The sequence below is a fragment of the Mauremys mutica genome, chromosome 2, assembly GCF_020497125.1.
Source record: "Mauremys mutica isolate MM-2020 ecotype Southern chromosome 2, ASM2049712v1, whole genome shotgun sequence".
NCBI classification, from domain to species: domain Eukaryota; kingdom Metazoa; phylum Chordata; order Testudines; family Geoemydidae; genus Mauremys; species Mauremys mutica.
Window position 1 is genome coordinate 194900331 of NC_059073.1, and position 27001 is coordinate 194927331.

General features: G+C 42.2%; 1 protein-coding gene across 1 annotated transcript in view; it reads right to left on the reverse strand.

Moving 5' to 3' along the window:
* The window catches only part of RAMP3 (receptor activity modifying protein 3), a 107416-nt gene that overhangs the window by 64617 nt on the left and 15798 nt on the right, over positions 1–27001 (reverse strand). Inside the window, exons 2-3 of the mRNA XM_045007965.1 lie at positions 5473–5502; positions 1655–1787 (exon numbers count right to left, since the gene is read on the reverse strand). Of these exons, the coding sequence (XP_044863900.1) occupies positions 1655–1787; positions 5473–5502 (163 nt within the window). The remainder of the gene's footprint in view (positions 1–1654; positions 1788–5472; positions 5503–27001) is intronic.

The window sequence follows — 27001 nt, forward strand, 5'->3', positions numbered from 1 at the left end:
TTCCATTCCTGTTTAGTTCTTACTTTGCTGGAACTAGTTCACCTGAACCTCATTTTCAGAGGTGCTGAACCCTGACAGCTCCCATCCATTTCAATTGGCCTTGTGGATAGCCAGCACTTCTGAAAACCATGTTCAACATTACACTAACACACCTACTCCCAAGGGACATCACAGTGACAGGTCACATTGGATGGAGACACCAGGCATAGGAAAATGAACCCAGGACTCAACAGGGGAGAAGCCACGCCTAGCAGCAGGCACCAGGAAGAAGGCTTGAGTCCCACCTTGGGGCAGGGGCTACACAAACAAATGACAGCATGAAATATTGCTGTCAATAAGGAGAATGGAGTAGTTGTACTTGAAAATACACCTTGCATTAGTAACTTAATGAGAAAACTATGGATTTAGAGAACATTTGCCTTAAATGTGTTGAACTCTGGATTCACTATAGATACAATAAGACAGTTGACATATGTTAAATCAACATCAGCAATGAGGAGCCTATTGATTGACCTCTATTAATATGTTTTAGAGTAGGTGCTCTCTGAGTCAGAAACTGTGCCTCATTTTACCTTTGTGTGGCTATAAGCCATCTTTGCACGCACACACCCCTCACCCACGTAGCTGGGGCGGGCTACATTTCCATACACACACACCAGGAGCAGGGAGAAACTATAAGGTAGATTGTAAATCTGTGTCACAATCAGTTTCCTGGACTGCTCCTGGGGCAGGGTAGCCACAGTTTAGCCCTATGCAATAGAGAATCAAGTAAATGGGGTTTCTGTGTTAGAAACTGTAACTAGAACATAAGTAATTTATAAATATTAAAGATGTGGTACATCTGCTTTCAGCAGGTACTAGATAATGTATCCACTAAGTGCTGAATATAAATCTCAGATAACCACAGGGAGTGGTGTGAGGTGGACTGCAGCAGATGAGACTGGTAATGGAGATGCCAGTTTATGTAGCCATTTTTCATACTACTTTGTTGCTGCAATAAAAAAAGAGCCAAATCCAGTAGTTTTTACTCAGGCAGAACTCCAATTAACTTCAATGTGTCATTAATATTTTCTTTTGATTTCAGCACAAGTTTTGCCTCCATACTCCCATCAAATTTTGCAGGATTTGGCCCCAGATTTGTGAGAGTTTGAATCCAACACAATAAACAAACTGATGTCCAAATTGATTCTAGTGGGGAATCACCACAACCTTGGTATTTATAGAGCTGTTCCTGACACTTGATGCAATTGACTTTTTAAAAGGTTGACACCCTTAAATGATAAATCAGGTGTCAGCAACCTCTGGCATGAGGCTCGCCAGGGTAAGCACCCTGGCGGGCAGGGCCAGTTTGTTTACCTGCTGTGTTGGCGGGTTCGGCCGACTGCAGCTCCCACTGGCCGCTGTTCACTGTCCCAGGCCAATGAGGGCAGCAGGAAGCGGCACGGGCGAGGGGTGTGCAGGCCGTGGCTTCCAGCCACCCCCATTAGCCTGGGATGGCGAACAGCGGCCAGTGGAAGCTGCAGTCGGCCAAAACTGTCGACATGGCAGGAAAACAAACTGGCCCGGCCTGCCAGGGTGCTTACCCTGGTGAGCCGTGTGCCAGAGGTTGCCAACCCCTGCGATAAATAATAAAGACAAAAGACATGAAACTTACGGGATAAATTCTGTTAGGTTGCACCATTTTTTAGAGTCCACTTTCTTCATCATCTCTTCAAAGGATTTTCCACATCTGGGCAACTTTTCTAGCATGAGCGATTCATTGCAGACAATCACTTGTTGATGTGCACCTAGAACAAGTCAGAGAGCACTTTAAATCCCAAGACACTGATGATGGTAAGAACATGAATGTGGAATTATTTTCTGCACAACTCTTAGCACTTACAAGGTATCACCCCTTCTATTCAAGCATCTCCGAGGACTTTACAGACATTGATGAATTTAACTTTACATACCACCACTTCGGTTGTTATTTATTTCATTTTGTAAATGAGGAAAATGGGTTCAAAGAAATTTAGGACCAAATTCAGATCTGGTGTAAGATGGTGTAGTGCCCATTGAAGTCAATGAGAATTGGGAACCACTTATACTACAATTGAATTTAGAGCATTATGAAGTGCCTCAGAACACACACAAAAAGTCTGTGCTAGAGCCAAGAATAGAATCCAAGTGTTCTGGCTAAAAGTCCTATGCTTCTTAGTTTATCTATAATGCAATAGATATTAGTTAAAATAGAAAATGTTTTTATATGTCAAACCTTTAATATTCTAGATATGTCAAACTATTTTACTAAGGAATAGGTTAGAACTACAGTGACTGTGCAGACAAAGGCAGCAGTAACTATGCTCATGATAACTCACAAAACCCTAAGAAATTAGAAACCTTTTAGACTGAGAGGAAGAATTTTGTCCATGATACTTGGATTCGGATCTTGGAAAAGTACCATGAGATCTGCAGTTTCCAGCTGCTGCTAGAGATGGACAGTAAAGCCTCATCTGGAAGTACTACAACAAAATAGTGCAATACACTCCCTTCCCCACCCACTTGTGTGGAACGATTGGAATAATTAAATACAAAAAGTAATAAATAATCATTTAAGTGCAGTATCATCACTGAATGTGAGCCTAAATCCTGGTGTGGGATTTGAACTCATGCGTGTCCTTCTGGGCTAGACGTAGCCAACTGAGCCATATTACCATATATTGCATTTAGGAGCCCAGCATAGAGGGAACTATCCTGTTGCATTCTAAGCCTTATTAGTGAAGACAAAATGGAGTGATTGACCACATAGATTTGCTTTGGGTCAGACTATAGATTAGGAAAGAATTTGGCAACGTTTAACACATTAAATTAACTGTTTTGCTGTAGCTATAAAATAATATTTTTAATACCAGAACTGTTTGCACATCTCATCTACAAAGGACTTTAAAATCAATTGTCACTAATAAAAGACTGAGTAGAAGCAGCTCTAGGGTGTGGTAGAAGACTCTGCTCTTCATGGGACTGGCTTAGAGGGATTGGCTAGCATTAGTTGGCACTGGTGTTATAAACACATAGCCATGAAGAAAAGAAAATAGTTAACCTGGGCTTACACTTTTGGCAAGCCCTAAAACACCTTTAGGCCGGCACTGTTTAGGAATGTGATCTGTAAATAGGCTATTATGTATGAGAGCACTTCCACCCTGTAGAATCTCAGGAGTTTGAAATGCCAAGGCCTTCAGAGTATTAGACAAGTCTCGGAGTGAAGACAGGGGTTTACTAGCTGTCAAGGTCCCAGGAGACCTATAAGGCAGGATGGCTGGGGCTACCCAGTAGGAGCCAAGGCTGACAGTTCTGCAGGAACATGGAATCAGACTGAGAGAGGCCTACATGACTGGCAAGTGGATGCAGGTAGGGCTTGTGCTACAGGACCCAGTTTATTTGTATGAAAGAAGCCCAAGGGAAGGGCTAGCCAGTTGTTGGAGGAAAGTCAAGACTCACAGTCCTGAGAAGAGACTGTGTTGTTCTGCTTACACCTCAGAAAAGAGAGGATTCTTATTTGGATCTAGTCTGTAGATCAGGAAGTGGAAGACTTTCACACTTGTGCCTTTTTCCTTCTGCAGCCAGAAAAAGGAGAACTTTAATTTGGACCCTGTTTACATCACAGGAAGGGGAGGAAACTTTTGCTTTCTCTTCATTATTGAGTTACATTTCGGGAATGGGCTCCTTTCAGTGGTAGGAAGAACCTGCCACCTTGCTCTAGAGAGATGGATTGTCTGTGATTTCAGAGAACCTGCACACCTGCTTTCCTCTGTGGAAAAACTCTTTACTGCTGCTTAACCAGGAGCTTCTTTAAGGTCGCCACTAGTTTGGATTTTTCAAATCTCTTTCATCTACAGTTATTTCAATTAACATTTGCTATAACAACAGCAAATGTTAACAATCTGGGCCTGTCACTAAGGATTTTTTACCACCAAGTCCAGGTGCTTTTTTAATCAAATAAAAATAAATAAATAAATAAATAAAATTAAAAACAAAAAAACCCACAACCCTGTATTACAATCTTAGATGCTGTGTCAGACAGGAACATTACTAAATGAGAATGGCATGGTTATTGGGAGACTTCAGTTGTTGGGACTTTGATCATGGATCCATCTGTAACAGAATGCATATAGTTTAGAGTCTTAAGACTCAGGTAAACAGACTGATTTCAGCTAAGATGGGGCTGTACTTAATTACAAAAAGGAATATCTTCACTGAGAATGAAAAGTATATTTGTGTAACCCCCTGGTGTATGTTACGGGTCCCCCATCCATAGATGATAAGTGTTTCTTACAGTAGCAGCTAGAGATATTGGTTCTTTAGCTCAAGTTGTAGCAGCTCAATTTTTTTAAGCTCTGGAGGTTCCTTGTTCAGTCCCAAGTGTGTCAGCCAAGATGGTAGCATTACATTTTCTCACAGCACTGCATTGCTTTCCAAGCACTTTCAACCAGCGACAGCACTGTCATTCCTATCCTACTTCTTTCACCACCTTCAGTTATCAAAGAAAGATTCCCGAGGCTAAGGTTTTGTCTGCATTAGAAAAATTCAAACCCATAATTTATCACTGGTTGTAGTTATTGTAGAAGCTGTGAAGCTGAGTTTAGGATTTTTACTCTTTTGTCGTATAATTCTGCTCTGATCGGGGTTAGACAGAATGGTGGTAACAAATGCCTGAACCCTGTCTACACTAGTATTTTCACTTTTCCAACCACCTGTGGAGCAGCACTGGTGGTAAATTGTGCATCAGAATTTTGCTAATGTTGATGAACACTAGCCCTGAGCAAATTCAAAAACTGATGTGACAATATGTGTCTGGCAACTGGAGATCAGCAGTGATGTGTTCACTAAATCTGTGGGGTGGGAAAGTGCTAGAGGCAGTGTATTCTAAGTGTGGGGGAGTCTAATTTGAAAGACAATTCATTTTTTGATGTGATAAAGCCTAAATTTGTTGATTTTTAGGCCACAATACAAAATCTAGCTATTTACTCAGATTCCTAAGTGGGCTCCATTTTTCTTTTTCGTAGACTTGGATTTTTTGGTTGGCTTTGTTCAGAGATTAAAATATTTTTACTTGTGTGATTTAAAGAAAATATGAATAAAGCCTGATGAGTGCATATCTTCTAAAACTAAAGGGACACAACTCATGAAAGAATCTGATCACACAGTCATTTCAGTCTGATTCCCTGACCACAGCTTTTTGATTCTTAAGTTTCTTAGATAAATCGGACCCAAAGGATATTTTAAAGTTTTCCCATCACTATCTAGACTGGTTAAAGACTAGGACATATTGAAAAAAACCCAGATATATTCCAAATTAAAAGCAAACTGCTAACGGACAAAAGTGTCTAGAGTTGACTAGCTGAATCTTCTTATGTTGTGCTTTTGTGTGTGTGTGTTTTTAAAGGGCTCTCATTAACAAAAAGGTAATATATGTTTGAACTTTAAAAAGCTCACCTGTAAATCCAAGTGTCATTAGGCCATTAACTAGAAGGAAAAAAAAAAAAGAAGAGACTGATTAGAATTTATTGGTTTTATTCCAGCATGATGAAAATTTGTGTCGTATTGGATCTAATACGTAAGTAATCTTGACCACAGTTAATGATTCAACAGAACATTCCAAGTCACACTACATGCCCTAAGTACCGGCATAAGGGTTTATTTTGATCAGAAGTGGGAAGATTAACATTTGTTCAACATTTATTTAAAAAGAATCGCCTCTTATCTGTTTTTTAATCTACACAAATCACACAGGCTTTTTAGGGAACGAAGTGAGTAACTTCATGCAGATGGCTATGTTCTGCTCTCATTTACAACCTGTGCAATACCACTGAAGTCAACTAGATTGCACAGTGTGGGAGGTCCAAATATGGCTCAAATTGCATAGATACAAATTCTATCTTAGTTAATATATGCCCAAACCCCAGTCCATTCAATGAGAATTGTTGTGAACCCATATCTAAGAAGAATTCAGCCTCTACTATGGAATAAAATTATGAACAAGTACAAACCTCTACTGGACAAGAATTTACTAGAATTCTGCAGAACAGGAATGCAAGTATCAGGATGCTTTGATAACATAAGGATGTGAGCTACAACTATACTCCTAATAGTTGTATCTATTTTGTAAAAGCATTACATATTTTTCAAGTCTCTCAATGTAATTGTAAATGTAGTGGATTCCTCAACAACTTTTTAAAATCTACATTTTAAAATGTGCTTTATCAATTGCAGGCAACTCTGTTGTGAGATTAAGTAAACATTTTCTGGGGAGGATAAAACTACCCACTCCCAAGCAACCAAGTTTTGATGTATAACCACAAGTTCACCCCTACAATTCCTGATTTCCTCTGGAAATCTTACATTACACTTCTTTATAAATTTCTATCAAGGATCTCCAAGTATTTTGCAGTCATGAGTGAAGTATTCCTCATGTTACCATTACGAGGTAAGTCAGAACTTTACTTACCATAAGAAAACAGGTAAAGGAGGTAAGAATGTATCCACATTTTACATGTGGGATAACCAGAGCAGAGAGAGGTTAAGAGACTTTCTTGCTGTCATATAGGAGGACTGTGGCAAAGCCAGCAATGGAACACAGCTCCTGGCTCTCAGTCTCATGTTTTAAACTCAAGAGCATCAGTCAAATGAAAAGAAACTTGAATAGAATTTTTGATCTCACCAAAAGAAAGTAATATGGGAAGTCCCACAAGATAGATTGTTTTTGTGCCTATTCTCAACTAAAAGAGTCTGAAAACATTCACGTAAGACCCCAAACCTCCAAACCTTTTCAAGTTCACCCTTTATTGACTTAGCAGCATCATGTATGCCTCTCTTGACAAAAATTTAACTAGGAGACCATAACGGGAGACACGATTGACAATTTTCTCGTGATTCAACATCATGTCATTCTTTTAGGAAGGGCTGACTCCAGTATTCCACTTTAAAAAAACCTACTAATTAATTGACTATTAAATTCATTTCGATAATACATATAGGTACGAGTAAAGTGTAGTTACAGTGTTGAAAGAGCCTGTAGTATTTCACTAGTAAATGATCATGAAGATACATTCACAAACATTCTTAATTGAACCAATAGTTAAAAAAGAGGTTAAGATTGAACACGCCAACTGGCTGCTGGTTTAATCACAGCTGCCACTAAGTTTTATTTTCTACATATATAAATAGAAGCTACAGTGGTTATCAGTAAACAGGTCAGAAATTGGAGGCTAAGGGGTCAATCAGTCTGGAATTGGAGATGGGGCTAAAGCTACAGGACAGATGGGGTGGGAAGTGGCAGCGTAACCATCTCTACTGATGGTCATAGCATCTCTTTGCATCAGGAGTCAGTATTGCACTTATCTGCAGCTCCAGTGCCCCCTTTTTAAAAAGCAACTTAAAAATACAAAAATAAATAACATTCACAGGGATCTCACACACGCACACGGATAAGACCAGGCACTGGTGCGAGATCCTCTTTGGTCATGCCACCTGGGGTCATGGCAGTGGGGCAGCAATTAGCTACTTCCTCTGTGCTGCATAGGCTCATCCTTTGTCTGTGTTCTGTGGCCCAGTCCTCTAGCTAAAATGATTCTCCAGTCTCATTCCCTCCTGAGATATCAAAAGTCCAACATCACAAGCTCCAATCAGCCATCAACAAAAAGAGCCTTCTGCCCCTCCCTAGGGCTATGTTAAGATCCCCTCACTTCTTTCACATTCCTCCCTCAGGACTTTCCTTACAAGAGCTTCTCTTGCTCCCTGCAGAAGAATCCTGACTCCTCTATAATCTCCCCTTCAACTGAGCTCCCTTAGATTCCTTGTAAGGCCTAGGTATCTAATGGATTATTACCTAGTTCCACTCTCTCTGGCCAGGAGGCAATCAATCAATCACCCCACAGTTTCAGAATTGAGGATTTTTTCCCCCTTTTCCAGCAAATGATGGGAGAAACCTGATCACAGGCAGGTTTGGAGACGCTGAGGTGTTGTAAAAGAAAAATGACAGGGGAGGGAGACAGGAGAAAGTAATAAGCAATAAGGAAACAAGTGTTCCTTTTATTACTACACATTTAAAAATCGTCCGCATCAAGGCTTTGTTTTCACTGCCAAAAAAAGGGTGTGTTTTTACTGTGTGATGAGTGATGTGCATCCTACTGTAAAATCCTAGTGCAGAGAAGGGACTATAGTTTTTACAATGATGTAGGTGAGACCAACACTAGATCCCACCTCCCCACCCCACGATTGGCCTTGCCTATTTACCTCATAGTAAAACTACTTGAGTGCCTTATCTTTACTAGGATTTTACAGCGGGGCAGCTAATGCACCTGGTAAAAATGCATCTTTCTGGTAGGGAAGGCATACCCCCAGCATGAGATCCTATTCTCAGAGCTGCACCATGGCCTTTTATTGCACACACTGCACTCTGATCTTGGACCCAGAATTCCTACTGATGTCGACATGAGTTTTACACTGGGATGTAGGGCAATATAGAAAGTAACAGTGTGGACTCACAAGAAGAGAAATTTTGCCCTATAATCGTGAAAGTGAGGCTATAATCACTGGGTCCTGGTGACAATGACAAATTGCTCATGGTTCATTCTTACAATCTATGCTATCACTAGAACTCCTTCATGGGAGTGTGGTTTTATTATGTACTGGCTTTTTTCCCCACAGTATTATTTGTATAGTACCTCAATTGCCATATAAATTTAAAATAGCATTTGGATGCTCTAATGTCAATATCTACTAAAGGTGCCCCAAAACACTTTTCAATAACGACCTTCATACCTTTTGAAAGCTCATAACAGAGAATATTATTCTGATATTTCCCTCTTGCCTAAATATTTCTTCAGGAAGCTGCAATTTCTGTCAAGACTCAATGATTTTAGAGAATTACATATTTCCCAAAGGATGTGTTAAGTACCTTTTGTTTTATCTGGCTTGCATATGCAGTTCTTTCCTCAATAATGGTAGCATTGGAATACCCTGTATAGTGTGTCCTATGGCGTATCTACAGTAGTCTTCAAAATTTGTCTTTGCCACTCCAAAAAATTACTTTCTCTTCAATCCCATTTCTCATTAACTGAAGGACAGAAGCAATTTTATTTCCCTATTCTTCTGTTATCACAGAAATTTTAATACATTGCCATAACTTCTTATATTTATTCCACTTTAATTCCCAAAAGATTCCAAAGCATTTGACAAGCACTGATGCAAACATATTCTACACACAAGTGAACTTTAGAAACCAATGAAATCCCTTTATTTGCTACTGAAATGCAGCTACATCTGGACTGAAACCTAGCAATGTAATATTGCACAACAGAACTAGTATAGGACTAGATGTGAACAATATTGTACTCAGTTGAAACTAAAGATGGACATCAGGTAGGCAGAATATAATTACCCAAATTGGTATTTGGACAGGATAGGGAGATTAATATGTCTACTCTTACAAAAAGTGCCAATGGATGTTTAATGAAGACCTTTGTTTTCTTTTTAAAGACAGCAATCCACCACCAATGATTTCCCCTTAACAGCATGCTGGGGGGCTGGATCAATGTTGCCTTAGAGATGTAAATGACTCCTACTAAATCACCCTCTGACACTTCTCAAAGAACCCATAACTTCCCTGGTGCCGTCCTATCCAAGTACTGGCCTGGCACCACGTAGTTTGTAAGAACAAACAGGATTACAGTTTCAAGTGACGTGGCTACAGGCCAAGCGTTATTTCTGATTTGTATGACATAAGCTATGATACAGTGTTACAAAATTCTGTTGCTACCCCTCTATAATATACCATTATCCACATAATATCTTAATGCTAAATGCTAAGAAGACTGGTCTTACATTAACAAATAAGTATGCAGCATGCCGTCTATTTAAATTTTTGTAAGTAATTAAACATTAAATTTATCTCTTGAGCATTCAGTGTTCAATATACACAATTTAGTTATCTATCCTCTTACTTAAAAGTACATAGATTCCTAGATTTCAAGGCCAGCAGGGACCATTGTGATCATCTAGTCTGACCTCCTGTAGAACGCAGGCCATAGAACTTCCCCAAAATAATTCTTAGAATGTATCCTTTAGAAAAACATCCAATCTGGATTTTAAAATGGTCAGTCATGGAGAATGCACCACAACTCTTGATAAGTTGTTCCACTGGTTAATTACTCTGACCTTTAAAAATGTACACCTCATTTCATGAATTTTTCCAGCTTCAACTTCCAGCTATTGGACCAGCTTATACCTTTCTCTGCTAGGCTGAAGAACCCATATTAAATATTTGTTCCCCATATTAAATATTTTTTCCTACTTATAGACTGTAATCAAGTCACTCCTTAACATTCTCTTTGCTAAGCTAAATAGATTAAGCTCCTTGAGTCCATCACTCATCACTCAAATCTAATCTTTTAATAAATCTGGAGGCTCATCTCTGAACCCTCTCCAATTTATCAACATCCTTCTTGAGTTGTGGATCCCAGAGCTAAACACAGTATTCCAGCACTGTGCCAAATACAGAGGTAAAATAACCTCTCTACTCATGCTTGAGAGTCCCCTGTTTATGCATCCAGGGATCACATTAGTCCTTCAGGGGTCACAGCATCACATAAGAGCTCATGTTCAGCTGACTGTCCACCAGGACTCCCAAATCTTTTTCACAGCCACTGCTTCCCAGGACAGCATCACCCAACCTGAAAATATGGTCTACATTCTTTGTTCCCAGAGGTATACCTTTACATTTAGTCATATTAAAAAGCATATTGTTTGCTTGGGTCCCACTTACCAAGCGATCCCGATCACTCTGTATCAGTGACCTGTCCTCTTCATTATTTACCACTCCCCTAATTTTTGTGTCATCTGCAAACTTTATCAGTGACGATTTTGTTTTCTTCCAGGTCATTGATAAATATGTTAAATAATTTAAGGTTCTGGAAACACACCCATTAGAGATGATTCCGCATTTACAGTTACATGATGAGACCTCTCAGTTAGTCAGATTTTAATCCATTTAATGTGTGTGTAACAGGGTTCATGACCCACCCTTCTTCCTGGAGCCCGCTTGCCCTCCCCAATAAGGCTCAGAGAGGCTTCAGGGTTGTGCGACACCCGTGTCTTTATTTACTTAACTTCGTCCCACCACCAGTGTACATCTATGTACAAGCTTTACAGGATTATTCTCCTCCTTTACAGGCAGAGTCAGCCTTCAGCTAGGAGGCCTCCCATTCCCTCCCTGACTGACTTCTCACAGGCTGCCCCCTGCCTTCTGGCTCCCTCCCAGCCTTTATAGCCCTTGGCTTGGCAGGCCAGCAGGTGTTGCCAATCCTCAAGCCGGCATCAGGCCTTTTCCATCAGCCCCGAATCTATTTCCTGTGATTGGAGCTGACTGGGCAGGGGCTAATTAGGTGCTTTTGCTACAGCGTGCCATATTAATTTTACAGAGACAAGTGAGCAAGGTAATATCTTGTATCGGACCAACTTCTGTTAATGAAATAGACAAGCTTTTGAGCTACACAGCACTCTTCTTCAGGTCTGGGAAAGGTACTCAGAGTGTCACAACTAAATACAAGGTGGAACAAATAGTTTAGCATAAGTAGTCAACACATATTCTCAGAGACCATTCAAGGTGAAGTGGCCCATTAACACCTTTCCAATCATAGGACATGAAAGAGGAGTTAGTGGGTTACAGGTTGTTGTAATAAGCCATCAATCCACCGTCTTTATTAAGACCATGATTTTTAGTGTCTAGCATAGTTATGAATTTAAGTTCCTAGGCTTGTCTTTTGAAGGTGTTGTGCAGGTTGCCTTTGAAGACAAAGACTGAAAGGTCAGATATGAAGTGACGGTTTTGTGAAAAGTGTTTGCCCATCGATGATGCGGTGTTTGTCTTTTGTCATTTTTCCTGTGAGTTAATTCAAGAGTATAGTGATAGTCTGGTTTCACCCACATAGTTGTTATTGGGGCACTTGGTGAACTGGACAAGGTACATCACATGTGTAGGACCGATGGATCTTGAAAAAGGTGTTATGGGGGGTATTGATCATCATAGTGTGTTGTGGAGATATGTCAGCTGGCTTTGCATCTGTTGTTCTGGCAGGGTCTGGCGCCACTTTGAGTTGAAGTGGGGGTTGAGGAAAACTTTCTTTCAGGATGTGGTCCTGGGACGCACATGGCTACAACAATACTGCAAACAACAATGTTAATTGTATATCCTTCTAGTTTTTTTAACCAACCTGATTTAAAAGGGGAGTGAAGGCAACTATAAAAAATTTAAAAACAATAAATAACAAACAGAAGAAAGGAGAAGTTAATAGTAGTAAATATAAATGAGAAGTTGTAGAAAATTGATAAGGGAAGCAAAGAGACACAAGGAGACATCTAAGGCCAGCAGAGTTAAGGACAATAAGACTGAGTTTTTAAAGTATATTAAGCAGATGAAGAATCCTAGCAATGGTATTGGTCCATTACAAATTGGAAATGGTAGAATTATCAATCGTCAACAGCTAAACCTCAATACAAGGATGATGTCTGCCAGGGGGAAAAGTCACTGATGAGACTTAAGATGGCTGAGGAGTCTTATTCATGCTTTACAGGTTTTTCCACATATGTGACAGGTTTATCTATAATAATGCAGAAAAGGCAGAAGTGTTCAAGAAATATTTTTGTTCTGTACTGGGGAAAATATAGATGATGTAGTCAGATAATATAACACTATTTTCATTCCACTAGTATCTCCAGAAGATATTAAACACCAACTACTAAAGTTATAATTTTTTAAATCAACAGGTCCAAATAACTTGCACCCAAGAGTTTTAAAGGACCTGGCTGAGGACCCCACTGGACCATTAATGTTGATTTTCAATAAGTCTTGGAACACTGGGAAAGTTCCAGGAGACTGGAAGAAAGCTAATGTTGAGCCAATAGGTAAAAAGGATAAATGGGATGATCCAGGTAATTATAAGTCTGTTAGTCTGACATTGATCTTGAGAAAGATAATGGTGTGGCTGATACGGGACTTAATTAATAAAGAATTAAAGGGGGGGAATATAATTAATGCCAAACAACATGGGTTTATGGAAAATAGATCCTGTCAAACTAACTTGATATCTATTTATGTTAGATTACAAGTTTGGTTGATAAAGGTAATAGTGCTCATGTAATATTCTTAGACTTCTGTAAGGTGTTTGAGTTAGTACTGCTCAACATTTTGATTAAAAAATTAGAATAATATAAAAAATTTTAAAAGGGATTTTTGAAAGCAGGAGCTCCTCAGCTGATGTAAATTGTCACGGTCCAATTGGCTTCAACTGAATTATGATGATTTTCACCAGCTGAGGATTTGCCCTGGTGCATCTTGGCTTAACTTGTAAATGAATCATATATGATGGGAAAATACAAACAGCCAGATATTGAACAAAATTCATCCTGCAGCCTTTTGTGTCAGAGGCTGTGCCCAGAGAGAATCATCCCAAGAGGAGAGACAGCAGTGTTTATACCTCTGCCCTCAGTGAGAGTTCTGCCAGGGAAAACAAGCTTTATATTGTGACTGGACTCCACAGACACCCAACAGGCAGTGGCTATCCGGTGGATGCCTGAATTAATGCATTTCCTGGGAGAACCTGGGAACATCTCCTCCCCAGGCACTGCAGCCCACTTTCTGAGCTGCACTGGATGTCTCAAGGCCAGCCCTCCCTCCAGTACAACCTCCGTTTCAGGCACTTTGCACCACTGTGAATGCCCTTTCTGACCTATTTCACACCACCCCAGGCTGTGGCCTGGGTTACACCAGCAGCTGAACATAGCCAGTGATTTTACAATGCTTTTCTGAGCCTAATTTTCATTTACCAACAACATTACGATGTTAAGCTGTAAACGGAGATGATGGACCTGAAAAGACTGAATCGTAATTTAGCAAAACCCTGCAAAATGGATTAGGCCTACAACCATAAACCTGCAAGATGTTCGAGAGAAAACTGGAACAGGCTCATGGAAGTGAAAATTGATGACTGACGTTTCCAACATGAGCTCCCATTCAGACAGCCTAGACACAGCTCACTAAAGAGAGTGACCTTTAGGGCTACTCATGAGCACTGTAATTACAAACGGATGTCACTGAGGAGCCAGGGAAAAGTAGCTTGGCCCTCATGTTAAAGAACATCTAAGGAGAAGGAATAAGCAGTGGAAGGTATAGGGGGTGGGGGAATCGACAGTAAAACAATCGAGTTTCTGTCTCTCTCACAAATGCTTCCCATTTATTTTAAGGGAACCGTGGCTTAGTGTTGAGCAGAGTGGCTCGGCTGATCATAGAGCAAAGCCCTTCCCCTCCCCTTCCCAAAGGGGAGTTCAAAAGTTGTACATTGTGATCTAGTTTTTCCAACCATGTCATTACACAGCAACAGCTAGACTGGTCTTCAAAGCATCTGCTTGCGTCTCAGCTGTACTAGAAGGTGTGTTTGGAACAGCTAGAGGAAAAAAGTCTTTCCCAGGCTACTAACAACTGTGTCCTCGTGTACTCACTCACAGCTGAGAATTTCAACAGTTTGCTCACGTCTAGGTGCCTGCTTCTAGTCAGGTCAGTAGTAACCAATATTTCATCACTGATCAGCTGTTTGATAGCCTATGTGGGGTCAGTACTGTTCCTACCACACATGTGATCACAATCACATCACAGAAACATTTGTAGTGAAACATGCTGTGCTGGCAAACCACACACATGTTTATTACATTTACTCCTGGCTTAAGGTAAAGCAATGCTCAGGTTATTGATTAAGCACAGACTAGGCAATAGTGCACGTAGCCCCTCCAATAGCTTACGTAGTCCCTTCACCAATTATGATATATTGCACAAAGGGAGATGGCTATGGGTGAACCAATCAATATGTTACAAGTAACTGTGATCTCATGCTCTTTGTTCTAATTACTAATAAAAACCCAGCTCAAGAGAGCTCGGGACGCCTGCTTAACAAGCCTCTTGACTCCGCGTCTCCTTGATCCCAACATCTGGTGACCCCGACGTGATTCACTGGATCCCGAGGACCCCTGCTCATCCGACTGGAATAGTCTAGGTGCACCCGCTGGAAACAGCCACTCGTGAGTATGGGGAGCGATTTATCAGTGCCACAAAAGGCTCATGCTAAGGAATTATTTAAGCTCATTGAGGGGAGCGGTTGCCCAGCGGTTACGCTGCGGCATGTAGAGGATTTTGTTAAGGAAATAGAATGCCAATGCCCTGGTATCCCGAAGAGGGGTCCCTGCAGCAAGCAGATTGGCAAAAGATAGGAACACAGCTCTTTGAGACACCGAGAGCAGCAGTACAGCACCTGCTCATGTGGCAGCGCTGTACTGAGGCAGTGGGAAAACTGGGGCCACAGGCGTCTCTCACTGCCGCCCCGCTTCTCGCGCTGACAACACCGCCTCCGTACCCGCGGGTGCTACCACCAGCGCCTGCGGTGTCGGATACGGGGCAGCGGCCCTCGGATCCCTCCGTTAATAAAGGAACTGATCAGCCTTGTTTCCAGGGGAATCGTGGCTGCGTCCGGGCGGCGGTTGCGTTGGCGCGTGAGACGGGGGAATTGAATTTGGAGGAAGAACATCAGTGGGAGGGAGAGTTGCCCATGCTAATGCCTATAGCGGCAGGAGTCGATGCACAGGGCAATGCCGCCAGAGAGTGGACGGCGCTACCGTATACAGTACTGAGGGAAGTGAGAAAAGCTATCACGGAGACAGGCATCAGGTCTAATTTCGTGGCAGGCATCTTAGAAGGAATTGGAAATGGCTACATTATGGCTCCACAAGATTGGAAAGACTTATTTCGTATGGTGCTGACCCCGCCCAGTATATGGTGTGGGACAGTGAGTTTAGGTTAGCTGCTGTGGGATACTCAACCCCAGCTGCCACGCCTGACCAGATTTATGGAGCAGGCCAATTTAGCACTATAGAGGGACAGTTGGAGTTAGACCCAGATACATATATTCGTACTAAACTTAGTGTTATGAGAGCTTTCAGAAGGGTTCCCGTAAGTGGGAAACCGACTAGGTCTTTCACAGCCACCCGGCAGCAGCCTACAGAGCCGTATCCGCAGTTCATAGATAGGCTCAAGGAAGCAGTACAGCGGCAGGTCGATAACGAGGAGGCACAGACAGAGCTTTTACGGCGACTGGCCTATGAGCAAGCTAATGCTGATTGCAAGAAGGTACTGCAATCTATAATACATCGCCCCTCGTACACTTTAGCGGACATGATTCAGGCTTGCGCGGATGTCGGTAGTCAAACCCATGCTATGGCTCTTTTGGCGGGGGCTATAAGACAAGGTAATAAACCAGCAGGAAATTGTTTTAATTGCAAAAAACCGGGTCACTTTAAAAGCCAGTGTAGGGCACCCGGAGGGGGAGCACATAAAGGAAGACCCCAGGAAGGGGGTAGGCCCTCCAAAAAATGTCCTAAATGCAACAAGGGGTATCATTGGGCAAATCAATGTCGATCAGGACTGGGGCAGGGAAACCAATAACCGGGCCCTGGAAAAACAATGGGGGCGGAAGAATTGACTCGGGCGCAACCGGCAACGACCGGCAGTGCTGGCATAGACTTGTATAATCAAGAAGAAAAATCCTCATTCTTACCGGGGGAAGTTCTTTTAATGCCTACTCAATTAAAAGGGCCCCTTCCTGAAGGGACGGTGGGCATTATACTCCCTCGGTCATCAGCAAGTAAACAAGGAATTATGGTAGTTCCAGGAGTGATTGATGCTGATTATCAGGGAAAAATATATGTTCAGTATTGGAGTCACCTGCCTTTTACTTTAAGACGAGGGGACTCCTGGGCACAAATGATACTGTTGCCATATGAGCTCCCTGGAGAAAAATCACAGGTAACACGTACAGGAGGCTTTGGATCCACCCGTACTGAAGGCGACAGCGACTCTTCCTTTCACCCACAGGTGGCGGCGTTGGTACACCGAATATCCCTGCACAAACCTCAACGTAAGTATAACCTCCAAGGTAAGTGGCTGACCGGTTTGTTGGACACAGGGGCGGATGTTTCTGTCATAGCTGAAAAGGACTGGGAACCTAAATGGCCCTCTGAGATAGCCCCTGCGGTATTTGGGGTAGGAGGAAGCCAAGCATCTAAAAAGAGCTCTCAATGGTTACCGGTAAAATCCCAGGAACAAGGTCCCATAATAGCATATATTCAACCCTGCATATTGCCTTTACAGTTTAACATTTGGGGAAGAGATTTGTTAGAACAGATAGGGGCAAAACTGGTTTTGGAAGATGAGTAAGCCTCAGGCTCTTCCGTTACAGTGGAAAACTGATAAACCAGTCTGGGTAGAACAATGGCCATTACCTAAAGACAAATTAGAAGCTTTGCAGCAATTAGTTGAGCAACAATTAAAAGATGGACACATTGAGCATACTACAAGCCCGTACAATACTCCTGTTTTTGTAATTAAGAAAAAATCAGGAAAATGGAGGCTCCTTCACGATTTGAGGGAAATTAATAAAATACTAGAACCAATGGGCCCCCTGCAGTGTGGCCTCCCCAATCCAAATTTAATCCCTTATGACTACCAGGTAGCGATAATTGATTTAAAGGATTATTTCTTTACAATACCGTTACAGGAAAAGGATAGAAAGTACTTTGCATTCACAGTGCCAGTCCTGAACAACGCCCAACCCACAACACGTTATCATTGGAAAGTGTTACCCCAGGGCATGTTAAATAGCCCTACCATGTGTCAGTATTTTGTAAACACTGCTCTTCAACCTTTCAGAAATAAGTTCAAAAAGCTACTTGTATACCATTATATGGACGATATCTTAATAGCCGGTAGGCCCCTACCCACCACATGGAAAAGTGAGTTAACGGATATCTTAAGTCAATCGGGTCTGGTAGTAGCCCCGGAAAAAATACAGGAATCCGAACCTTTTCAATATTTAGGTCATAAAATGCTTGCAGCATACTCCATGCCCATACTTCCAAAACTTACCTTGCCAAACAAATTAACATATGTAGTACTACAGCAAATTCTGGGATCCATAAATTGGATAAGACCGTATTACAAGATTCCCACTTCTATGCTAACTCCACTGTTTAATGCCCTAAAATTAGGAAAGCAACCGGGAGACATAATATCACTAACAAACGAACAACGGGAGGTAGTGCATAAGGTCAACGAAGCCATGGCAGAAAGGTGGGTAGATAGAGCAGTACCTGACGTGCCCCCGTCCTTAATCATTCTTGGGGACACTAAGCAATTCATGGGGGCATTACTTCAACATACAAGTGAGAGAGAATTTATCCTCGAGTGGATGTATTTACCACACACACACACAAAAACACACTCGTCCCATTGTCTGGAATGTTTGCTCAATTAATCACTAAAGGACGCAATCGAGCACTAAACTTGTTTGCCATGGATTTAGTAAACATTATTATCCCCATCCCCATCGCCACCTGGGAAGTTGCATGTATGCACTCGGAGGAGGTGCAAATAGCCCTAGCCAATTATGTTGGGTCCGTAACTTACCATACTCCCAAGGATCCTCGTCTCCAAGTTGCTCAGCATATTCCACTGAAAGTATTCTACTTGGTATCTCCCATTCCCATAACAGAAGCTCTTACCATTTTCACCGATGGTGGCCCCTCCAGAGGGGTGGTTGTTTGGAAGAAAAATGACCAGTGGAAATCCCAGTTTACCTTACCGCAACGCTCTCCTCAGCGTGCGGAGCTAGCTGCGTTAATTCTTGCCTTTAACACATTTTCTGATCAACCAGTTAACCTCATAACAGACAGTTTGTATGCTGCCAATGTTGTTAGTAATATTGCTTCTAGTTGTGTTACTGCATCTTTGGATAATAATTTGCTTGGTTTATTTCTTTCCCTACAACTGATATTACGTCACCGACGACATCTATTTTTTATCGCACATGTTAGAAGTCATCAGCCTTTCCCCGGAGAAATCTCGCAAGGCAATGCCTATGCTGATAACGCCTTAAAGGCTTTCCCCTGCTCTCCTATGGAAAGTCACTCCTTACATCACCAAAATGCTAGGGCATTGGCCAAGCAATTTTCCATACCACTATCTGATGCACAAGCGATTATTCAGCAGTGCCCTGAGTGTACTGGAAACCTCGCAGGACCCGCTATCGGGGTAAATCCTCGGGGGCTAGGTGCAAACCAATTGTGGCAAATGGACGTCACTTGGTTCCCACCATTAGCTCCCTGGTCCTATTTGCATGTAGTCATAGACACTTATTCTGGCTATATATGGGCAACGCCACAAAAAGGGGAAAAAGCCAAACACGTCTGTAATCACCTCATTCGTTCCTTTGCAGTGATGGGAAAGCCATCAGCTTTAAAAACTGACAACGGCCCAGCCTATTGCTCTTCAGCGATGGCAGCGTTCTGCACGCGATGGGGAATCACGCATACCTTTGGCATCCCATACAATTCCCAAGGACAAGCCATTGTAGAACGAGCTAATCGCACATTAAAAACTGCCCTCCTGCGGCAAAAACAAAAAGGGGGAATTGTCCCCGGCAGCCTGACAGAAAAGGAAGAATGGCTGGCTCAAGTACTGTTTACACTCAATCATTTAAATCTATTACCTTTCAATTCTCAATTTTTCACCAGGGCACAACGGCATTATCAGACGACCGAAGTTCTTCCTGCTCCAAAGGTAACCTATCGTCAGCTACCTGGCCCGGAGTGGAGCGGACCTGTGCCACTAATCACCTGGGGCGCGGTTACGCAGCTGTATCAACACCAAGCGGCCCGCTCTGGGTACCTGCACGATACGTTCGACCATACAAGGATGGCGTGGCATCAGGGACTGAGCAACCCCATCCCTGACTTCAACATACACTTATATGATGAACAAGGAAAAGTAACAACGGGCCGAAAACGAGGGGGCCAGCGAAATGCACCTGCCACATGGGGCCAAGTAAAGAACCTAGCTAATCAGGCTGAACAACTGTTGGAAAAAACAGGACAAGAGAAAACGGCAGAGAACTATATGATGGCATTAATAGCCTCCTTAAATGCCAATTCTGTACTTTTGTTAACAATAATTATTTTCAGTTTAACTACTGTCCCTACGGAAGGGGGACCGATAGTGACTGGGGGGGTTCATCTTAATATATGGGAGGTATTTGCAAAGACTTTAAACCAAAGTACCTTCTGCTTAACGGAGCAGAGGGCGGTGGGGGAGGTGCTAGGATCTTGCCTAATACCAGTATGCCATAATCCCAAAGACATCAACAATGATACATGGTTTTATAATTCTCTAGAACAAAATTCTACCCTTAGGGAATTAGGGTACCCGGGTACCATAATTGGGGAGATCGACTAACGCACAAACCGCGTTTTGCCGTTACCCTGTTAACACCGCATGTTGCTAGTTTTAATGTTAGTTGTGCTAGAATGGTTAATTGTACCAAAAAGACTTGTATTCAATTCCCAAAAGGGAACTTCAATTGCTCAAGTATGGTTAATATATCATATATGTATGAGTACCTACAATTGCCAAGGGGCTGGTTCTGGTCCTGCCCCGGATATACCTTTAACTACATTCCAGCCAACATCAGTCATGAAACTCCATGCTGTCTTAGTAGGCTGTCTTTGGTTTTGCCTCAAAAGGAAGCTAAGGGTACACCACTTACTAAAACAAAACGAAGTGTATTCCTTGATGAAAGCTGTGATAGTCACGCGGCCCTAATTAGTAAGGCCGAATACGTCGCGCTGGCCGTATCCCTGGTTGGAGTGCCCGGTCTAGCGGCACGAAACAGTAGGAACATTAACGCCTTAGCCTGCTCGGCAGTAAAAGCCTTAAATACAACTTCTAAAGCTCTAGCCTTGTTAAATGAGGAACAGGGCGAATTAAGACATGGACTTTTGCAGAACAGAGCGGCCATAGATTATCTTTTAATGCAACATCATTATGGGTGTGAAAAATTGGATGGTATGTGTTGCTTTAACCTAAGCAATAATGAAAAAGCAGTGCACAACCAAATTGTAAAGCTACATAATTTAACAAAAGAAGTTACTATGGATGTTGGTTTTTCAGGATTCTGGGACTGGCTTACTGGATGGCTGCCAGACCTATCCTGGCTAAAGCAAATGTTTGCATATGTTATTGTTATAGCTGCAGGATTAATAGTTTGTTGCTGCATATTACAGTGTATTCCTTCACTTATTAGCCTATTTGTCCACGGCTGCCCTTGGCAACGACTTAATACAAAACAGAGCATTCATTATGCCTGCAAATTGCTTAAAAACAAAAAGGGGGAGGTGTAGTGAAACATGCTGTGCTGGCAAACCACACACATGTTTATTACATTTACTCCTGGCTTAAGGTAAAGCAATGCTCAGGTTATTGATTAAGCACAGACTAGGCAATAGTGCACGTAGCCCCTCCAATAGCTTACGTAGTCCCTTCACCAATTATGATATATTGCACAAAGGGAGATGGCTATGGGTGAACCAATCAATATGTTACAAGTAACTGTGATCTCATGCTCTTTGTTCTAATTACTAATAAAAACCCAGCTCAAGAGAGCTCGGGACGCCTGCTTAACAAACCTCTTGACTCCGCGTCTCCTTGATCCCAACAAACATTAGCAACTGACATCGTCTGCACCATCAGCAGAGAAAAGACCATGAAGGCTAAGTTACCATCTGTAGATCTCTCCAGGTTAGGAGTGGAGAGGCACTGCCAAGCTTGTCCTGCTGCCGTCTATGTTGTACCTGTTCTGCACCCATACAGAGAACTTCAACTTTCACAGCTGTCATTCTCACAGAATTCATTTTTTTTTACTTTAATTAGATTAATTTGAAAATCCAGTTCTTGTTCACCTTAGAAAATAAAGTGCTTTTTAAAATAACTTTTTGTAACATAGATCAAGCTCAGCGTGCGACAGCTCAGTACAACAGCTGTGATGTTCAAAAGTCACTCATGATTAAGGGTGACGAAATTAAGAACTATTTAATGGGCCCTGATTTTCAGAAAAAGCTGAGCACACACCCTTTGAAAATCAGACCCAAACTGTCCGAAGTAGGGCACCCAAAAACCGAGGCACCCAAAAATCACTAGTCGCTTTGGAAAATCTTGATCAGGGAGCTTGTGACTCTAGCTTAGTAGGGAGAGAAAATGGATGATCTCATAAGAGTCAACATGCAATCTGAAGAGGCTGAAGCAATGAGAAACCTGCCATAGTTCACTAAAAATGAATTAAACTCACCCTTCCTGCAATCAGGCAACATGGGAAAGCCCACATGCAGGTAGCTTGCTGGAGCTTAAATAGAAACCACAGTCTTCTCAAGTCTTCATAAGAATTCAGAATTTCCTTTACTGGAAAAACCCCAGTGTTTGTACTAAAACCATTTGGTCTGGGCATTCATGTTTACAGTGTGACAATATCAAAAGTCATTGCCCACAATGTCTAACTAAATGCTCTTACTTCTGCCTAAACTTTAAATTGTTTTGCATGAAATGTGAACCAGTTTTCCTGAAAAAATTGGGAATCTGGCCCAAATTTGAAGGCTCATAATGAAACCCAAAGCCAAGCTAGTTTCACCTGGCTTCAGTTTCTGTTACAAAAACTTTGCACTACAGTAACTCCTAGTAGCAGGACTAGAATTTCACTAACACCTGAGCTTACTTCCCTTGGATGTGTTCTTGCATTATATTCTAATACAATGGTTGATGACTGTAGTAGGCACAGGCATACAGTGAGTGTAACACTCAGAATTAATATTCAGCATGAGTATGGGTGGGGGGAGGGAGATTGGTGTAAAGTGTCCATTTTATACACAGCTGGTTGGAATGCCAGGGCTGTATTTCCATCACTCTTTCTCTGCTGAAAGGTTGGCCGCACATTGCACTGCTGAGCAGAGCAAGGTCCTATCATGGGTTTGGGGGGTTAGGCAAACATGTCAGCAGGGGGGTTGCACAAGCCATGTTATGGTCTTCTTACAAAAGTTACAATAAATGTTTCTGTTTGAAACGTCATCCTGGTCTGGGTGTCTAGCGCCAACTTCCTCACAGGCCTTTGGAGAGTGAAGAACTCTGTGGAAGAGTGAGTGGTGTCTTAGCATTAGAGCTGGGAATCAAAGAGCCAAAGATTTGATTGAAGATTGAATTTTCCATCACAGAAGCAACTAAAAATGACACTAACAGTTCAGTTGATCGTTATGATTAGCAGCACCTAAAAGGAGCACCATAGAGGAGTATGGCACTTTACAAAAACATATGAGGTCACAGGGCCTGATGGTAGCTTCAACTTTGGGCCCAATACATCACTAGCCTGCAAATTATTTACAAGAGTGCAAAGTCCCCACCCTGAAGAATGTACACTCTGAGGCCTCAGTCCTGGAAGTTGTTCTGAGGAAGCAGAAACCATTGCATGCATGGTGCAACATTGGACATCTAAGGGGGGGTTCACTGTGTGGATATCATTGAAGGATTTAAGTCTAAATTAAGATGAAAGCAACAGAGGTAAGGGGGAGGGGGCAAAGGTACCCAGTGGGCCATTTACCTGCCTAGATGCCTGACATTTGTGCATACATTGAGTATTTGCACCGAAAAATAGGTAGGTACAAGTGAATGTCTGCCACTACATCCATCTCAGCTTTGAAAAACTGGGCCTATACTAAGTCCCTGTCTGCTAAATAAGATAAGAAAATATATCTGGTGCATGGATGTGGAGGAGGAGAGGTGATTATGAGGCAGCCTATCCTCAAAGAGAAAATTAATATGAAACATCCTTATTTTTGACATGTATGAAGGTTACAGTACTGGGAGGGAAAATGACATTATCAGAACAAAAGGGTTGCCTCCCACCTCCAATAATTTTAATAACCCAAATTATAAGTGCCTATGCATGGTTCAGAAAGTCATCTTTTGTTCTCATTGGTACTAATTGTCCATTATATGTTTGTCCTTTATAAGAGGAGCAGGCTATTGAAAAATAAAAGAGAGAGAGAGAGAGAGAACAATCATAATGTACTGCGAAAGCAGCAAAGGAAATGAGGCAAATGAAGCTCAGAGGTCTGGGCAATGGAAGGAACACAACACAAAGGAAGGAAGTAGGAAACAAACAAGCCGTAACAAATATAAGGCATGAAAGAAATATCACAGGCACAATTTTAAATAGTTTTCGGCGGGGTGGGGAATCCTACATCAGAGAGGGAACAGGGACAAAAGGGAAAAGGTTAAATAAATCTGTAAAGGCAGGTGTAGTGATCTTGTGCCCTAGAGGAGGCCCCCTCACCCCTGCTGTACACTGCCCCTACTACAAGGTCGCATCCAAGCTAGATAGCAGCTTCGGTTCTGGGGGGTTACTCCCAGCACAGGTTGAGAGGATGCTCAGAGGAGCACTCACAGCTAGGAGGTAATGAGAAGTATGTAAGCTGACTCTCCTTAGGGTCAGCACTTTAAAGAGGGATCAAGAATTTCCCACAGTGGGTGGTTTGTGCTCACTAGACGTGGGAGTTTGGGGATATATCCCAGTTTCCTCCAATCTGCTTTGTATTTTTCTAATAATAATAATAATCATATCTATCTTCTTTATAGCTCTTTCATTGGTAGAGTTCAAAATGCTTTACAAAGCAGGTCAGCATCATTTATCCCCGTTTCACAGACAGGGAAACTGAGGCACAGAGGGGGAAGTGAGGTAGCATTAATTGTTTGTAGGCCGCATGAAAAGAATGCAGCAAGAGATGGTGTTACCAGTTTACTATTTGGGCTAAGCCAAAATCTGTCAAGAAAGAAAGAAAGAAAGAAAGAAAGAAAGAAAGAACCTATGAAGAATTTAGTAGAGATCCAGGTTTGAATGAAAAACCAGTTTGTTTTGACCGTTGCCCTACCACCTGGCCCTTTTATTTACTCCCCCCAATCACTTTTTGTTCCTGTAGAGGTGGTATGAAAAACAAGTACTAAGTTATGTATTTAATATTTGGAACTAACAGTACAAGGCAGTGCTATATTATGTCAGAGTCTGAAATATCACTGTCTGGTTTTTGAATTGGAAGGGAATTTAGGCAGGTTAACAACCCTGGGCACTGGCATTCTCCTTCCACAGAGCCAGTAAAGCAGAAGATGGAGTAATTCAAACGTCTCTTATTCATCCATCAGTGCACCTCAACATGGAACCCTACTAATGTTACTAGTCGCTCAGTTCTCCCTGTCAGTTCAGAACTTCCCAACCCTTTCTGAGACTGCCAAGAAGCCTGCCAATTATTCTGAAATCTTACTTCAACTGTGTCAGAAACACTGTCCTCCCACGTGTTTGTAAAGCACCTAACTCACTACTGGCAATATATAAATACTTAACAATTTCTGAATAACCAATATGTATTCCCAAAAGTCTCTGAGATAGATTTTCTGCTTCTTTACTTTAAACTCTTTTTCTTACTGGGTACATCTACCCTGCAATAAAAAGACCTTTGGCACAGACACAGCAGGCCAGATGAGCTGACTCGGGGTCACAGGGCTTTGTCTGCAGGGCTTAAAAATTACAGTACAGATGTTCAGGCTCAGGCTGGATCCTAGATTCTGAAACCTCACAAGGGAAGTGGGTTTCAAAGCCCAGGCTCCAGTGTGAGCCTGAATGTCAACATTGCAATTTTTAGCCCTGCAGCCCAAGCCCCGGACTCTGAGACTCAGTGCCACAGGTTTTTTATTGCAGTGTAGACTTACCCACTGTTAGACCACTGCATGGATGCCAAATTTATATCCGTGGATGCGGATATCTGCAGATATAAAGCAGATATCCAAGGAGCTGCAGGGCTCCACCGGGAATGGCAGCAGTGAAAGCAGCCATGCGTCCAGCCGCTGCTTGCAGGAGCCAGCACCCCACACGTGCAGGCAGGTCCTCTGGTGTGGCTGTACTGCTCCCAACCCCGCCCACTGGGTGGGAACCAGGCTCAGCAGCAGGTGTCTGTGGTTGCGCTAGTCCAGGAGTGTGCAAGCCACTGAGCCTGGTGCCCACCTTACTGGGTGCAATTGGGGACAGTACAGCAACTCTGGAGGAGCTGCCTGTGTGGGGTGCTGGCTCCTGTGAGCGGTGACCAGACGTGCGGCTGTTTTCGCTGTTGCCATTTCCGGTAGAGCCCTGCAGCTCCTCAGCTACCCGCTTTATATCCGCGGATATCCACATCTGCAGATATAAATTTGGTGTCCGTGCAGGGCTCTACCCACTGTTACTGTTCCAAGCAGAGACTTTCAAAGGTGACTAGTAAGTTATAGACACAAAATTTCTATTTTATCATGGGAGCTGTGCATCTAAATCCCCTACTCAGCAACAAAAACTTAACCAGAGATGTTAAATTATGATTCCATCATAACTTTTCTGTCTTATTCAAATTTAGATGAAGTAATTCTTACAGAAAGAAATATAACATGGCAGTCTTCACAACAACTAATCTGTAGCTGGCAGAGAAACTAATTATTTCGTATTAGTATCATTTGCATGAAGTAAACTCCCTTCACATTCTTAAATGGTGACACAAACACTTATACAGATTAGTTCTCAAGTAGATTTTTCCCCTCCCGGGAACCATAGCTCAAATCCTTCCCAGAGGAACACTGTTCCAAAAAGAAAGAAAAAAATCCCTTTGTTTCAAAAGTATAACTGAGCTGGTGGAATCAGGAACTGCTTTTGGCTGACTCCCAGCACCACGTGCAGGGGGTCTATGGTGCTCTTTCCAAGAGGGCTGCATCAATTCAAGTCTAGCAGTGCAGAATTGCAGAGAATTAAGCTAATCAAAAGATGACCCAGTGTAAACTTGTTAAAAGGCAAGCAGAAAAGCTTTTCAAACACTCCTAAATCGCTAATTGTTGAATTCACGTCTGTGCGCAGGCCCCTGCGTGCTACACAAGAATCACACATTAAGGGTGTAAAATGGTATGGAGAGCCTTACACAAGCTCTTTGCACTGGGATGAATTTTTCCTCAGCAGAAAATATGTGTATGCACTTTCAGGGGTGG